This window comes from Apis laboriosa, unplaced genomic scaffold, assembly GCF_014066325.1.
Source record: "Apis laboriosa isolate Shangri-la unplaced genomic scaffold, ASM1406632v1 scaffold33_cov142, whole genome shotgun sequence".
Lineage (NCBI taxonomy): Eukaryota > Metazoa > Arthropoda > Insecta > Hymenoptera > Apidae > Apis > Apis laboriosa.
Window position 1 is genome coordinate 672,242 of NW_025222887.1, and position 17,728 is coordinate 689,969.

The following is a 17,728-nucleotide window of genomic DNA, read 5'->3' on the forward strand; positions in this document are numbered from 1 at the left end:
AAATTAAGTTATATGATTATAAATTATTAGATTTTATTAAAATCAATTAAATTATGTTTATTAATTTTAAAATAATAAAAATTAAGATTTTATAATTATATTTAATTTTATATAGTTTTAAATAAGCAATATCTTTCTTATTATATATGATCCTTTTTTGCATAATTTATTTAAAATGTAAATAAAAATATAATAAAAATTATAATAAATAAAAATTTATTTAAAATATAAATAAAAATATAATTAAAAAACAATTAAAAATAATTAAAAATATAATTAAAAAAAAAATAAATTTCATCATTGCTCTGTATCATTAAGATTCAGATTTAAATACATGTTATAATTATTTAAAATAATTATTACATATATTTATATATATTTATATATTTTCCAAATATCATATAATATAAAATATCATATATATTTTTAGCATCTAAAATATTTTTCATATTAATTATAATTACTATAATTATTATATTTATTGCAAAATTTATTATGTAATATGTAATTAAATGTAATATATATAATTAAATTATACATATAAAAAAAAATATTTTTTTTAACTTTACTTTATAATATATAATAATATATAACTTTAACTTTATAATATATAATAATTGATAGATTAATTTATGTTAATTAAATTTTAATAATTAATTTTTATTTCTAATGAAATTTTCAATAGTTAAAATTAATCTTAAAAATTAATATGATTTAACAAAATATCATTGAGAAATTAATCAAATTACAATTTTTTTATAATAAATTAATATATCTATATTTTTCAAACTAAATTTGAAAAAAAATTTTATTTTTATTAATTTTAATGATTTTTAATATATTTCTAATAATAGATAAAATATTATGTTTTTTCTTTTATAATGAAAAATAAATTACCTTAAACTGAGAAAAATTGATGAATTATTATATTCATTAAAGTAAGCAATTCAGAAATAATATTACATACTAGGTTTTATTTCTTATATCTTTCACAATCTGATTTATAACTTTGTTTTAAAAAATTATTCTTTTACTTCTGATTTGTCTTATTGATTCACAGTTTGTTTGAATTTGTGAAAAATATTTCGATATTTATCTTTTTTTGATAGTGTAGAAGTAGATTTTCAAAAATTTTTCATTCTTTTTATATAATTTTATATCAAATTAATCAAATAGAATATATTCATTTATATACACATTCATATTATATATGTATATATATGTATTATATATATATATATATATATATGTATATATTTCTGAAAAAATAAGAATTGAAATTAGATGAATATCAATTAAATATTTTTAGTGAATCATTTAAATATAAAAAATGTTTAAAATCTTGAAAATATACAATAATTTAAATGAGAGAATATTACAATTTTCATTTATTATTATAATGACTTTACTTTTAATTTTATTAATTATTTAAAATGTGCTTTTCTGAATGCTTTATATTTCTTCATACATATCATATCCTAATTTAAATAAGTAATATATTATGCATAGTACATTCTAATTATATTATATATGAATTATTAAAATATTAAGCATTTTCATTCTTATAATTTTTTACTTCTAATTTATAGTGAGTTTTTATATACAAAATAAATGATATATGTATATAGAATTGCAAAAATTTTATTATTATATAATCTAATAATACGTACAGATATAACAATTTTTATTTCCATTTAAAATCATCACCATTATTTTTTATGATTTTCTCAGATATTATTTATATTTATAATCTATCTAAAAACTAGATATCAATTATAATAATATATAAGAATTGAAGTGATATTAAATATAATAATTAGATATAAATTTATATATGTTGCATGTTAAATTATTTTTCTTGTGATATTGTATATAAAATCATTCAATTTTAAATTTCATTTGTTTTATACATTATACATCCATATCAGAATTCTTGCTGCTTTAATTTAAATCTATAGAATTTTGTATATTTTGTAATTTTGAGTACCTGATCAAATATAATGTTCTTTATTTCGGATACTTAATTTAAATCCAAGAAATAAAATATTCAAATATCCAAATAATAAGGTATTTACATAATTAACATAAATCTAAGAATCTAAATATGTATTGAATTTTATTATTCGAATAATCAAGTTGATTATAATTCAAACTTGATTTCGAAATCCGAGTATTCTATTTAGTATTTGTCAAGTATTTCTTATATGTATTATATATTTGGATTCGGATCAGAAAGAATAAATTAAATAATGAATTCAAATTAAAAAAAATATAAAAAACAGTATATTTATTAATATATTTTACTTATTTTAGTATTTGATATCTATATAATAAATACTTTATTCGAGTAGTCGAATTCATATTTGCATTCGAATAAAATATTTTAGAAATAGAATATGAATTATAATAAATATTCCGAATATTATAAGAATTTTAATCTCTAATTTATATAGATTCTGTTTCTACATTCTCAGAAATCGTAATCAGTTTATTAAAATTTAATTTAAAGAATAGAATTCATAAAAAAAAATTGATTTTCTTGTAAATGAAAAATCATTAACTTTGTAATTAAAGATAAACTTAATACATATATAAACATATGTTATACAAGTATATACAAGTATATATCCACGTAGCATGTCTCATTAAATATACATTCATTCTTTTATTAATTTATCTTATATTAATAACATCGAAAATCTTTTAGTAATAATTATTAAATCATAATTTACATGTTTTATAAATCACAATAAATGGCAGAAATAAAATTTCTATTATTGAAATTTGATAATAATGTTATTTTTATCTAATTATGCATTTTAATTAAATAATTTTTTAATTCACATTATCAAAGTTTATCAAAATATAACTTTAAACAAGCTTACATAATTATTTTTTTCATATAAAATATATATTTTTTAAATTAGAAAAAAACTTAATAAATTCATTATTATCCACTGATAAAAAATTAAATAAAAAGTAAATATTAAGTAAATCTATTGGATTATAAATATGAATATTCATATTAGTTGAAAAGAAAAGAAAACTAATTTGCATAATTTGCATAAAAATTGCATTAACATCAATATATAATTCTTTTTATAATAAAACAGAGTTATAGTTTCATATATCATATTTAGTGAGACATTCTATATATATATATATATATATACACACATATTATATAATATATTGTTTAAAGGGCGATATATTCCAAAAATATAAAATTTTTACATGAAGATAATATTTAAAAAAAATTTTTTATTATAATCATTATTAAATATATTTTTTATTTTAGCAATAATTATAATATTTGTCATATAACTGCTTAAAATTTTTACGTATATATATATATATACATATATATATATATATATAAATGAAAAAACTTTAATCAACTTTAATCAATCGAAAAAATTAATGAAAAAAAAATATAATTATTAATATTAAATCTTATTAAAAACAATCTTTATCATCAATTAAAAACAAATATAATAGAAATAAAATATTAAAAATATATTATTACTATATTAAAAAAATAAGAGTAAATTTAAAAAAATATTAATAGTAAAACTCATTTTATTTCTGCTATATGAATTTCTTTTTTTTTGAATACATCATACCTTATGAAATCATCTTGTGTGTGTGTGTGTGTGTGTGTGTGTGTGTGTACGCGCGCGCGTGCAATTTCGTTTAACTGAAAAAAATGATATATCTTTCAAAAGTTGCTTAAAAGTAGCATAAAAAAATATATTATGTGATATCAATAATTTTTCTAGATGTGTAGAGATTATATAATAATGAATTTTATTATTTTAAATAAAATCATATAATATTTAATACATTCATAATTGTTGCAGTTTATTTTTTATTTAAAAAATTATTAATACAAATTATTGAAATTTGTAAAATTTATTATAGAATCATGCGAAGTAATAATAGTAATCTCCATTTGTCTTATGTTATCTTGTTTTTTATAAAAACAAATTTTTTTAAAAATTATTTTCTAAAATGATTTTAAAAAATGATTTTATGATATAAATAATTTAATATTTTTTTGTACGACTTATGTCGAATAATGTATTGAAAATTATATAATTACATTTAAAAAAATAAAATTCATCTTTATAAGACCTTTGTGTGTCTGCACAGAAAAATTATTAATTCCATGCAATGTATCTTTTTATAACAAACATTTTTGTAGGAGTATGTATCATTTTATATTATCCTTTATAAAATATTTCATGTTTCTCAGTTAATTTAAATACTGTATATGTGTATATATATATAAATGTATACATGATATAAAAATTAGGTATGTTACGCAATTTAAAGATAAATCATAATTCATAATTTATTATAAAATTTTTGTTCCAGTATACGTAAAATATATAACAATTATTTACAAAATGATTTTGACCAAAAAGGAAACTTTTTGTAGCTAGTTATTTATCTGAGTTGATCATTTTTAAACAAGCTATTACATTTCAGATATGTATTATATAAAGCAAAATAACTGAAAAGTGGATTCGAAATTAAAAAATTCTGGCAGTTCTTTAAAGAGAAAGATATAACAAAATCAAATAATTACAAATTCTAGCAACAAAACAAATATAAAAATTCATTTAACTAGCTCAAAAAGATTACAAGAAAAAAGCATAACAACAATTATTATATTATTATTATAGTGATAATAAAATAATAATTACAGTTGAATTTCATTTAAATGCTTCAAAGTTTCTTAAAATAAAAATAACATTCATTCCTACAAAACGTGTATATATATATATATATATATATATATATATATATATATATATATATATATGTATGTATAAACATATAATTTTCAATATACATACATATATCTGTATGTATACACAAAAATGTATATATATTTTATATATTATACATATATGTATATATATATGTATATATACACATACATATATGATTTTTTTATATCTCTAAGTATTTCATTCTAATTAATTGATCAAACAATTATTTTCAAAAAGTTCGTATTTTTTGAACACAGTTCACAATTGCTAAGCACTTTCACTGTAACAATGACTTTTGCATGTTAAGATTTGTTTGTTATATACTTTCCGTATTTATTAATCCCAAAATAATTTCTTCTATTATTATTTCACTTGAGTCTTAAGATGTTGCAAAAATTCATAATAACTCAAAGAATTTTCAAAACGATCTTCAATTAATCGCTCAACAAAAAGTGTCCTAAAATGACTGTCATCCCTGAAAATTAAAAGTTTAAAATTTTGAATATATTTTTTATTAAATAAATAATTTCGTTCGGCTAATTAATCTCGGCAAATTAAATTTTTAAGAAGAAATTTTTATTTTTTTATATGCTACATCATATTAAAACAACTTTGAAAAAAAAAAAAGAATTCAGGAATATGAATAGATTTTACTCTTTAAAATGAGATCAGAGTAATTGTTATATGATTGAATATTTTTGGTGATGATTTTTTTTTTATATAATTATAACAGTTTAAAATATTAACAATTTTTTATCAAGTATTTCATTTATATTTTTTACTATATTTTGTATTTAAAACATAATTCTTTCTATACATAAAAATAAAAAAACTCACCGAATAATTTGTATAGAAGCTGGATAGGGTTTCTCTTCTTGCAAACTAAATACAAAGTTTCGTAACCTTTCGCTTTCTGTTGTTTCAATTTCTGGTAATTCATACTGGGAAAAAAATATTTCTTTTTTATTTTCATTGAATAAAAATTCATTTTCATTGAATCAAATTTCAGTGAATTAAATTAAATAGCATTTATTAAGAATTCGTCGATTAATCACGTAATGAATTATATATAAATATATAAATATGAACTTACAAATTCTTCTGGTATTGATGGAAAAGCAGAAACTCCAAGCACATTACAACAAAACGAAGAATGAATATTTTTGCCGATTAAAATAAATATCTGATCTCCAGTATCCATTAGAAAAGCACCCCTAGAGTCAAGTTTCTCAGCAGAAAGATGCAATCTAGGTGGTTGTGGGCATAATTTACCATCGATATCTTTCGCATTTCTATCTTCAAGCGCATGAATAGGATAAAGATCTGGATAAATCATTTGGATTAATTGAAACAATGGTATAGTTTTTAACTGACACATTGCAAACACTCGATCATCAAGTCTTGTGTTTGTTCCTGATCTGAAAGCAATCTGAAAAGATATTTTTTTTATTTTTATTTAAAATTACTAAATTAACTTTTTACTTAGAACATTAAAAAAAATAATGATAATGATAATTATTATGATTATAATAATGATTATATATTACATAATATATTGAAAGAAGTATTATCAACCATAAATTTGAAAAAATATTTTATAATAAATTCACATATGTGGAAGATATTAGTATATTTTATTTTAACAATATTGATCAAAAATTTTTATAGATGATTCTTACAGAATTTCTCATACAAAACACTTTCAAAAGCAGAATTTCTATCTTTAGCTTATGAAAAAATATATTACAAAATATATTTTATAAAATACGTGATTTTAGACAAAAAAATATTATGAGAAAAGAGATATAATATACATTAATGTATAAAATTATTTTAAATATATTTTCTCATTATAATTTATATTTATTTTTTTTATATATTATAATATTAGAAATAAATATTATATACGCGCGCGCTTACATACACATGTATGCTCGCATGCATACAAACACACAATTATTTCAAATTTTTAACTTTTGTTTTGTAAAAAATTATAAAAAATTAAAAAAAAATAAAAAAATTAAAAAATTATAAAAAAAATATTTAATGATGAATATAATGAACATTTTCATTCAAATATTTCAAAAATGAAAAATACTATAAAAAAATATTTTTTTTAAATAATCAAAAGTATAAAATTTAATATATTTTCCTCTATCTTAAGATTATATAAAATATTCTAATATATTTACTTTAATTATATATTCATTTTAAAATCTTTAAAATTATATTCATATATAAAAATCTAATATTATAAATATCTACTAGAATCATATTATATTTTTAAAAAAGTTTATCTTTAAAAATTAAAGATAATTCTGATTTTTTTCAAATTTAGAATAAAGAATATTTTTATGAAGAATTCAGAAAATTATTCAATAGATATTGCTGATCAAAAAATAGTTTAAATTTACTGAAAAATTTATTGGAAAATTTAAAAATATTTTAAAATTATTAAATATTTAAATATTAATATTTAAAATATAATAAAATATAATTTTTAAAATTATTATTATAACAATATAATATGATCTATATAATATACAAAGAATATATATTAAAGTTTTATAATTCTACATAAATATAATGACATGAAAATTGGTTTTTTAATTAATACTTACACATTTAAGTAAAGCAATAATGTAAAGGGGTAATAGTTTTAAACTTGCTGGAGCAAGAAGTCCACCAGAGGCAGCTGATTGAGACAATTTATAGGCTGATAAAACATCTATGGCCACATTTATTAGAGCATCTCTTGCATCAGATATAGAAGATTGCTGAGATCTGTCTACAGCTATAAATATATAATCAAACACGAATATAAACATTAAAAACGACACAAAGAAAGCAAATATAATTAATTATATGAATTTACGAAATTGAAGAAAGAAAATTTGAAGAAAAATTTACTAAAATATAAACTACATAATACATATAAAATAAGTAAGATTGCTGTTCAAAAATTTTATGTCAATAAATATGTTTAAATTTATGATTGTTTAAATATTGAATCAAAATATCCTATATATTTCTTCCTAACTTTCCTTTCATTTTTTAAATACTATGTGGAATTTTCATCCAGAATAGAAACAAAAAAAGTTATTCTTTTTTTTATTTATTCTTTTCTAACTAATATGCAATATTATGTAATCTTGTAAATATAATATTTTAATATATTAAATCTATCAAAAATAATCAATCAAATTTATATTTGATTTTTATACAACAGTATTTTTTTTTTATTTTAATAATAAATATTTCCAAATATATTGTATCTGATAAAAAAAAAAGATAAAATTAAAATAAAAAGAAAAAGAACAATAAAATTATTTTAACGAGAAAAAGAAAAATAAATATCTAAGAAAAATAAAGGAAAGAATAACAGAAAGGAACAAAAAATATAATTAGTTGGGATAGAAAATAAAAAACAATAAAATCAAAAAATGGAGATATTTTAATGAAAAAACATAAATAAGTTTCAAAAAAAAAAAAAAATCAAAATAAAAATATAAAAAATATAAGTATACAAGACTGTATATAATGTGTATATAATATGTAACAGAATAATTAGAAAAAAACATTAAATAAGGAAATCAAAAATTTATTACCAAAATTGAACATGAAAAAATGGATGCAAAAAAGAGAAAGTAAATATACATTAAATAGATATCAAAAAAAGAAATCTTACCCATTTTAGAAAGTAGGCCTACTATGCATTGTTGATCAGCAGAATGAAGAACATCAGACAAAGTAGATACTACTGGTAGGCACAATGTGTGTACTCTAATTCTTCTTTCACCTATATATATATATTTTTTTAAATTAAAATTATTAAAATTAAAGTTAAAAAATTAAAAAATATATATGTATATATAAATATATATTTTTTTATTTATTATATGTATAATTATATTTTAATATTTAAAATGCTAATACACATTTTTAAAGATTAAACGAAATAATATAAATATTATGCATAATATTCTTTAAAAATATTTTTTATTTTTTAAATCCTTGTTATAATTATTAAAATATAAAATTATTCAAATAATGATACAAAGATATATTTACCTTTACTTGATGTATAAAGTAAAGCTGCCTGAAAACAAACATTTTGTACATCTGAAAGATTCTCTTCTATGGAGATTTGCATTCCAAAACCAGCATCTGGATTAACATTAGGCAAACTAAGAAGATCAGTGGATCGCACGAAGAAATTTCCGTGAAAAGTATGAATGCTCAATCCTCGTGTGCATCGTATTCTCATTACTGCTTCGAAACCAATTTTTCTAGTAAGATAACGCCTCAATATTCTATCAAGTGTCTCCACATGCTGTGGTTTCGAAGCGCGGAATAATGGAAGATGATATATGCAACCTCCAGAAAATTTACACATACCCGCTAAAATGCAATGTAATGTTATTTTATAATAATAAAATTATATTTAATATATTTAAATACATATTCATGTTTATGCATTAATGACAGCATTGATTTAAATAAATAAATTTAAATAAATTATTATATTTTTTGATAAAAATACCATACACATATACACACGCGCGCGCGCGCGAATGCATTTTAAGAAATAAAAACAATAATTTAGACTAATACGTACAAATAGTAGATAGATCACAATATTGACAGTTTAACAAAAATAAATCTACTGCAATTTGTTGTCCACTGCAATCTAGTGCTAATCTTTTGTAAAAATCTGTTACTGGATTTAAATGCGGTACATCTTTATTTGCTCTGTTATTTGGATCTTCTCTTGCTTGCAATAAACCTGGTCCTAGATTTGGTAAGCAAGTTTGGAAAACGGTTACACGTCCACCAGTTGGTGACTAAAATAAAATATTTCATTTATTTTTTATATATTTTTTCTCTTTTTTTTAACAATAAATTTATATTGTTTTCATTTGATTTATTTTTAATATTAGATTTTATTGTAATGTTTTCTTTAAAATGTTATAACTCATATATCTAACTTATCTACAGATTTAACTTGTCTAAGAATCTAGAACAATGTTTAGATTGTTTTCATCACAGACAGTAAATATAAGGGAGTAAGTTTGATACTTTAAATCCTACTGAATCAATTCTGCTATATTATTTATAGTGTTAGATTACTCGTTATCTATGATTGCTCGCCATTCTATCTATGCAGACAACTAAATGGTACTGATCCAAAATATAATTTCTTTGAATAAATTGCAATATTTTCTATTCGCATTAGAAGCATTAGAAGAAAGTTTGAACATCATCTCACTATTGTATATTATTCACTTGCATTAATTATATATATATATATTTCAAACTATTCTTTCTTGATGCCTTAAGATACAAACTCGACAATAAATCTAAAACTGATGAATACTGATAATAATAAGTCCATATTTTCTGTCTTTTTTTTCATATTTCACTCTGTTATAGCACCATAAAATAATTATATTTTTTACATACCATAAGTTTATATGCAGCTTGCAGGGCTGCACCCAATGCACTATTTGTGTCATGAGTTCCTTGAAATTTTATGGGTAACTGAGTTAATAAATCTTTTACTAATTCTTCTCGTTCTTTTAAGTTGACAATTAAATTCTCCGGACATGGAAGAAATACATCTGTATAAATATTGTTTATGATTAAATATAAAAATAATATGTAAATAATTATTAAAATGTAATATGTTAAAAAATGAACATAATTTTACCATCAATATCAAGCATAATCATTTCCTGAGGTTGTGATACATTGTCAGGTATGCCAAAGAAATGTATAGCAGAATCTACTGCTAAAAATCCTATTTGTGTTCTACTATCACCTGGCAGTCTTGATAATTCTTCTGAAATTACGTTGCAAACTGTGTTCAAGTAACCACTTTCTACTGCTAATCTCGAAACGTCCAAAACAAACAAATACACAGCTGGCTGTGGTGGACGTAGCTTAAACATATTTATTATTTTATTTAATTTCTATGCAATTTATGTATTATATTTAAATATATTTAAAATGTTTTTTTAACTTTTTTATGTTTCTATAAATTTTATTCCTTATTTATTATTTTTACCATATATTAATATATAATTACCATATATTCACTAGATGCAATAAATTCAATTGTACTAGTTTTTACTTCTGGTCTTCTTGATGGATCTCCATATGATTTTGTTACAGGATCAAATTGAAATTCTTCTGGTACTATAAAAATATTATTAATATAAAACTTTTTTTTATTTTCTTTTATTTTTTTATTTTTTTTATATTCATATAAAAATAATTTCATGTAAAATATATATCAAAAAAACTAATTAAATATATATATATATATATACACAAATTGAAAATATAAAAAAATTATACTTACACTCATTTATTCTATAACAAAGATTACATTTCCATCTTTTTGAATCATTGAAATATACAAACGGATTAATATATGTTCTACAAGCATGACAACGAACTATTGTACTACATTGTATTACTGGTAAATGCTGAAAGTATAATAATATAGTTATTAATAAATTAGACTATACAAAAATACAAAAATATTATATGTTACTATATTCACATTTAAGAGAAAATATTTTACTTACATTTAAATCTTTGAAAGGATGTATTAAAACTCCTAGAGGCAATCTAGATTTCTGTAGCAAAGAATTTGACACAGGAATCTTTGTAAGTGTGCAGCGGAAAATACTAAAAAAAAAATCACAGAATCATTAAAATTAAAACTTAGAAATAATAAAAACTAAAAAAATAATCAATATTACAATAGTAAATTAAATAATTAATTAATTTAATAATAATGCTATACTTATTATTTAATGAACTTATTTAATATATACAATAATATTATTATATTTTATAATTATTATTTATTATAAATCTTAAACTTTACGATATTTTTTTATCTAAGAAATACTTACTCTGGACTACAATTCACACTGTCTAAAAACTCTTGATGGAGTTTAATTTTTGGTGACTCTACTTTTTCTACAGGTAGAACATTTCGACATTGTAAAAGATCAATAGTCTCCATTCCCTAAGACAAAATAGATCTATAATGTTACTTGAATAAAGATAACAATAAAAGAATAATAGTAATAACAATAATTAATTGCTAAATACTTATAATTAAATAAATAATTAAATAAATTTAATTTTTATTAAATTATATAAAATTTATGTATTAAGTTATAAAAACATAATGAAATTATTTTAAAATAATATATAATATTAATAAATTATAAAGAATTAAATGAAAATTTTTAAATTATCAAAATTTTTTACATAAATAAAATGAATATTATACTTACCCACAATTTATTATAGCCAAGTTGGGTAACAGACATCATATTCATTTGATTATTTAAATGATTTATTTGATCAGGATATGATTCTGGATATCGTTTATTTAATGAATCTGGTGGCATATTCATTGAATTTGGTGGCTGATTTGGATACTAAAAAAGATCAAACATTCTTCAGTAATTACAACCAAATATTATAAAAATATCACATACTTTATTCACTTTTTTACAGATATTTTTTTTTAATTTTGTAATAAAACAAAAGCATTAATTATTAAAAATCCATTTGACCTTTCTTTATTTTTAAGATATTACAAACGAAAAATAAGAAAAAGAAAATAACAGTAATAATATTAAATAAATGAATAAAAAAACCAATCAATTATTATTTTAATATAATCAATTAAAGTTATTAAAATTTATGATCTATATTTACTTTTATATTAATATCACAATTAGTCATATAAAATATGACTATATTGTATTTAATCAATTTCTTAGGTATAATATATGCTCATAATTTTTTAATAAATTAATAAATTATCATATTTTAATTAAGTAATAAATAATTCACATAATCGATACATATTAATAAATAATAAATAATATTATTTACAATAAATAAAGTTAATTTTCAAAACTGATTGTCTAATTAATATAATATAATTATATTATAATTAATTGTCTAATTAATATAATATAATCTATAATATTATTTTTTACAATATTGTTTTTTTAAATAATTTTTTTTAAATAAAAATACATATTGAAAAATATTTATAATGAAGATATTTAATCAACAAAATGTTTTAATTTTTTAAAAAATATTAAAAATTACATCTTATTACTATTTCATAATATATTAAATATTAATTAATTATCAATAAACTTGTATCAATAAATTTTTATAAATTGCATGATTCTATTATATTTATATTCTATTATATTTATGTTGATTTATATTTATCACTTTTTTAATAATAAAAATTTATAATAATTAATCAAATTTAATAAAAAATTATTGGATAAGAACATAAAAAATCATAATTTTTTCATTTAATGTTGTGCATTTTAATAATTTTATATAAAATATAAAAATTAAATATGTCTATAATTTTTATATAAGATAAAAAATTGCTTTAAAAACATTTTTTTTTATTATTTACCCATAATGTATTACACCCAACTTGTGGTGCTGACATCATATTCATTTGATTATTTACATGATTTATTTGATCAGAATATGATTCTGTATAACGTTTATTCACTGAATCTGGTGGCATACTCATTGGATTTGATGGTTGACTTGGATACTGAAATTAAAGATTCAATATTCTTTTTTAATTATATTATATATTACAACATATATTATATATTTTTAATTATATTATATATTACAACATATATTATATATTAATTATAATTTTAAATTATAAAAATAAAATATTTTAAATTTTCACAAAAATACAAAAATAAATATAAAAAAATTATTTCAATAAAATCTGAAATTTAAACACTTATAATGTGATAAATTTTATAAATAAAAAAATTAAAAAAATATATAAATTTAATATAATATAAATAATATATATAATAATATAAAAATATAATAAAAAAAATATATAAATTAAAATTGAAATTATACATTTAATATTTACAAAAAAAAAAAAAGATATTAAATATTTCTTTTATATAATCTTTTATTAAATGCAGTATTTAAAAAATATCTTCAAAATTTAATAAAATTTGAATCGATTTATAAAAATAAAATTGAAACAATATTCCTTGTCAATTACTAAACAGTTTTTAATAACTGAAAAAATAAAGTTAATGACATTACTTATACAATATGAAAAAAAACTAATTGATAATATTGATATTTCAATATTCAAAAATTAATTTAATTAAATTTCAAATTTAATTAATGATTTATTAAAAATCAAAAACAAATCAAGAAAAGACAGAAAAGTTTGTATTATAAAGCCCAAAATTTTCTTTCTTTTTTTAACATGGAAAAAATTTTTCACTTTTTAAATAAAGTTATTATACAAATATGAAGAAAAATTTAAACTTCATTACACAATACATATTGCATTTTTCACAATAATTCACAATAATAATTTCACATTTATTATTGGAAAAAATACACTTTATCGACGTACTATACAACATTACGTGGCAGTTCAGTTAATTCAAGCGCCATTTTCGAACAGATATATGATCGCGAATCACAAAAAATATTGAAATATATATTGAAATATACATTTACAATATACATATTTAATATATATATTGTATAATTTATATTCTATATTTAATATATATATTGTATAATTTATATTGTATATTTATATTATATATTGTATAATTTATATATATGTGTACTTTATTATATATATTATATGTATTAAATATATTAAATTTTTCTATTTATTACAAAAATATTTAAAAAAAAGATCAATTCATTATATCTATAGCAAATATATTATACAACAATAATCTTTTGCATATTAAAATGTTAGAATATTAATGCAAATGACTCTATACACAAAATTAAGTAAAAATTAAGTAAACAAAATAAAAATAAAAATAAATATACTTCATAATTATGAGTAGATAAAAATATTGTAATTCAATAATTTTTTTTAAATTAATTTTCTAATTTTTCTACTTTTTTTTTATTTATCATAATTTATTAACAAAACAATGCAATAATATAAAAATTATTATAAAAAAGATTGAAAAAAAAATCTTATTTATATTTAAGTTATAAACAATTTTAATTTGCATTAGATAAATATGAAGATAGAATGAAACTATTCTGTCTCTATTTTGTTTTATCTAATGTAAATTGCTTGTAAATCACAGAAATTTCTGCAAAATTCAATTAATATAATTAATATAATTAAAGAAAAAAGCTTAAAGCTTAAAGATTTTTTTATTTCTCAAATATAATAATGTATATTCTAATTTAAATATTTTGTATCTTTTTGTTATGTGCATTTTGTATGTTTTTGTAGATTCAAATTTTTCATAAATATCTGCAGTTTACTTATAACTAATAAATAAGCTTTAATTGATATCAACTTTATATATCAATTTTTGTATTTGTTTTGGTTTCCCGAAAAATTGTCTTCTCATAAATATTCTGTATTTATATTAATTTGATCATTTTTTACAATGGAAAATTTATAACAATTAAATTAAACTTAAACATAAAAAATCATCAACACAAATAATCATAATCTTCATATCAAACAATATATTTTAATTTTTGAAAAACTATAATAACTATAATATAAGTTTTAATAAGAAATTTTCATAAGACTTTGAAAAAAAAAATATATATATATGTATAATATATATCTTATATAAATGTAATATTATAATAAACGTGATTCATTTGAATTATTATATAAAAGATAATATATAAAATATATTAATTTTTTTGGACAAATTTAATATTATAAATTACATTAATATAAAATTATAAAATACATTTTATATATAATTTTATATAAAATGTAAAACTGCTTTAAAATATTCATGTTTATTACTTACCCATAGTTTATTATAACCAAGTTGTGTTGTAGACATCATATTCATTTGATTATTTATATGATTCATTTGATCAGAATATGATTCTGAATATCGTTTATTCATAGAATCTGGTGGCATACTCATTGGATTTGATAGCTGACTTAGATACTAAAAAAAAAGATTAAATATTCTTTTTTTTTAATTATTATTTTAAACAAATTTTAGAATATATAAAAATATATTCTATATATTTCTAATATATAAAAATGAAGTGAAGAAAATGAAATCAATATTATAAATAAAAAATTTAAAATAAAAGAAATAAAAAGTATGTATACACTTAATAAAAAAAAAAAATAAAAACATTATAATATAATATATATTTAATTATTATATAATGTATATTAATTATAATGTTTATTAATTATATAATATATATTAAATATATTTTATTTTTTTAAAATTTTATTAACTGTAGTATTTAAAAAATATCTTTAAAATATAAAAAAATTTCAATTTAAAGATATAATATATATTCTTTAATATAACTAATTAATATAACTAATATTGAATATTAAAAATATTAATATTCTTTATTAATTATTGAAAACTATTTGAATATTAATAGTTATCAATAATTGAAAAGTAATATATATATATTTCAAAATTAAATGTAAATATTTATATTAATATATATTAATATTGATTTTCAAAAAACTAATTTAATTAATTAATTGTACAAATATTAAAAGATTAGAAAGAAATCCGAAAAGGTTAAAACGTCATAATCAAGTAGAAATATCGTGGTCTATGGTTTTATTTATCTTTTCAATAATAAAAAAAATTTCTCACCTTTTGGACGAGATTAACACAGAATATATGATAAAAACTTTATTCGACACTGCACAATGAAATGTACATTACACTTTTTACAGAATAATTCGTAGTTTATTATCCTCGAAAATATTATACTTCATCAACGCGACACACAACATTACGTGGCAGCTCAGATTGTGGCGCCTTTTTTAATTAGTGGACTGATCACAAACTATTTATATACTTGTGTAATTAAAATAATTAATTTATTAGAGATATGTATTTACATATACATAATTACATTGCAAATTCTATAAAGATTATATATATTTGTATATATACTTATATATATATATATATATATATAATTTCATAAAACTTAATATATATATATTTATATAATATTAATATGATATTATATTTGAATCAAACTATATCTCTATTCCAAAGAAAATTAAAAAAGAAAAATGTTCGTTTTTATGTATACATTGTATACATTATATATTGTAAAATGCAATTGTTTTAAACAGTATTGCTATTTATAATATTTTTTGTAAAATAATTTTTGATATTATTCTATATAAAAAAAATAGAAAATAAGATCATAAAAAAAGTATAGTTTAAAGTATAAGTTTAAAGTATAAGTCATAAAAATGCTTAATATCTTTCGAAATATTTCACTTTATTTTATACATTTATATGTTTAAATATTCTATTATTATATTTTAATCATTTTAATACTTTCATTTTATCGCTCTATATTTATTGCTCTCTAAGTACATATGATATTACAATATTACAAAAAAAAAATCATAAAAAAAAATCATATTCGAGAATATATTACATATTAAAATGAAATAATAAATTTATTATCGTTTTTATTACATATTAATATATTTATATTTCATAGATTAATATAATTATCTCTCTTTTATCAACTTATTGCAAGAAATAGAATATTTCGGAAATAATCAATTAAATTTTCGTATAGTTCATTGATTTTGATATTTATAATCATTTTTATTGCATTTTTGTACGAATTGTGCAATAGTTATATATTGTATTATATTATTATAATTATATATTGTATATAATTATAATTATACATTACATAAGAATGAAAACAATACATCGATGTTTTGAAAAAATCGATGTATTCTATTTGTATGTATAGATTAATATATTAAAACTATTATTTTTTTCAATTTTGATATTTACATAAAATAAAATCTAAATCTCTGAAGTTGATCATTAATTGTTATTGAAAATGCTCATTATTTAATC

General features: G+C 17.7%; 1 protein-coding gene across 1 annotated transcript; it reads right to left on the reverse strand.

The window, feature by feature from the left end:
* Window positions 1–4,921: 4,921 nt before the first annotated feature.
* LOC122714570 (protein transport protein Sec24B) lies at window positions 4,922–16,614 on the reverse strand. The gene is made up of 17 exons (XM_043936014.1): window positions 16,481–16,614; window positions 15,650–15,796; window positions 13,255–13,401; window positions 12,095–12,241; window positions 11,705–11,820; window positions 11,372–11,474; window positions 11,143–11,269; window positions 10,867–10,976; window positions 10,489–10,720; window positions 10,242–10,399; window positions 9,397–9,622; window positions 8,850–9,179; window positions 8,467–8,577; window positions 7,400–7,572; window positions 5,872–6,207; window positions 5,616–5,719; window positions 4,922–5,253 (listed from the first exon to the last, which is right to left on the reverse strand). Exons 2-17 carry the CDS (start codon window positions 15,770–15,772, stop codon window positions 5,142–5,144), a joined length of 2,655 nt encoding a protein of 884 aa, XP_043791949.1. The 5' UTR covers window positions 15,773–15,796; window positions 16,481–16,614; the 3' UTR covers window positions 4,922–5,141.
* Window positions 16,615–17,728: the final 1,114 nt, after the last annotated feature.

Excerpts from the sequence above, each read along its gene's own strand:
- LOC122714570 (XM_043936014.1), bottom strand. The coding sequence starts at position 15,772 with ATGAGTATGCCACCAGATTCTATGAATAAACGATATTCAGAATCATAT. Across the intron at positions 12,242-13,254 it reads TTGGGTGTAATACATTATGG|TATCCAAATCAGCCACCAAA; the intron begins GTAAATAATAAA and ends GATCTTTTTTAG. Across the intron at positions 6,208-7,399 it reads TTATTGCTTTACTTAAATGT|ATTGCTTTCAGATCAGGAAC; the intron begins GTAAGTATTAAT and ends ATATCTTTTCAG.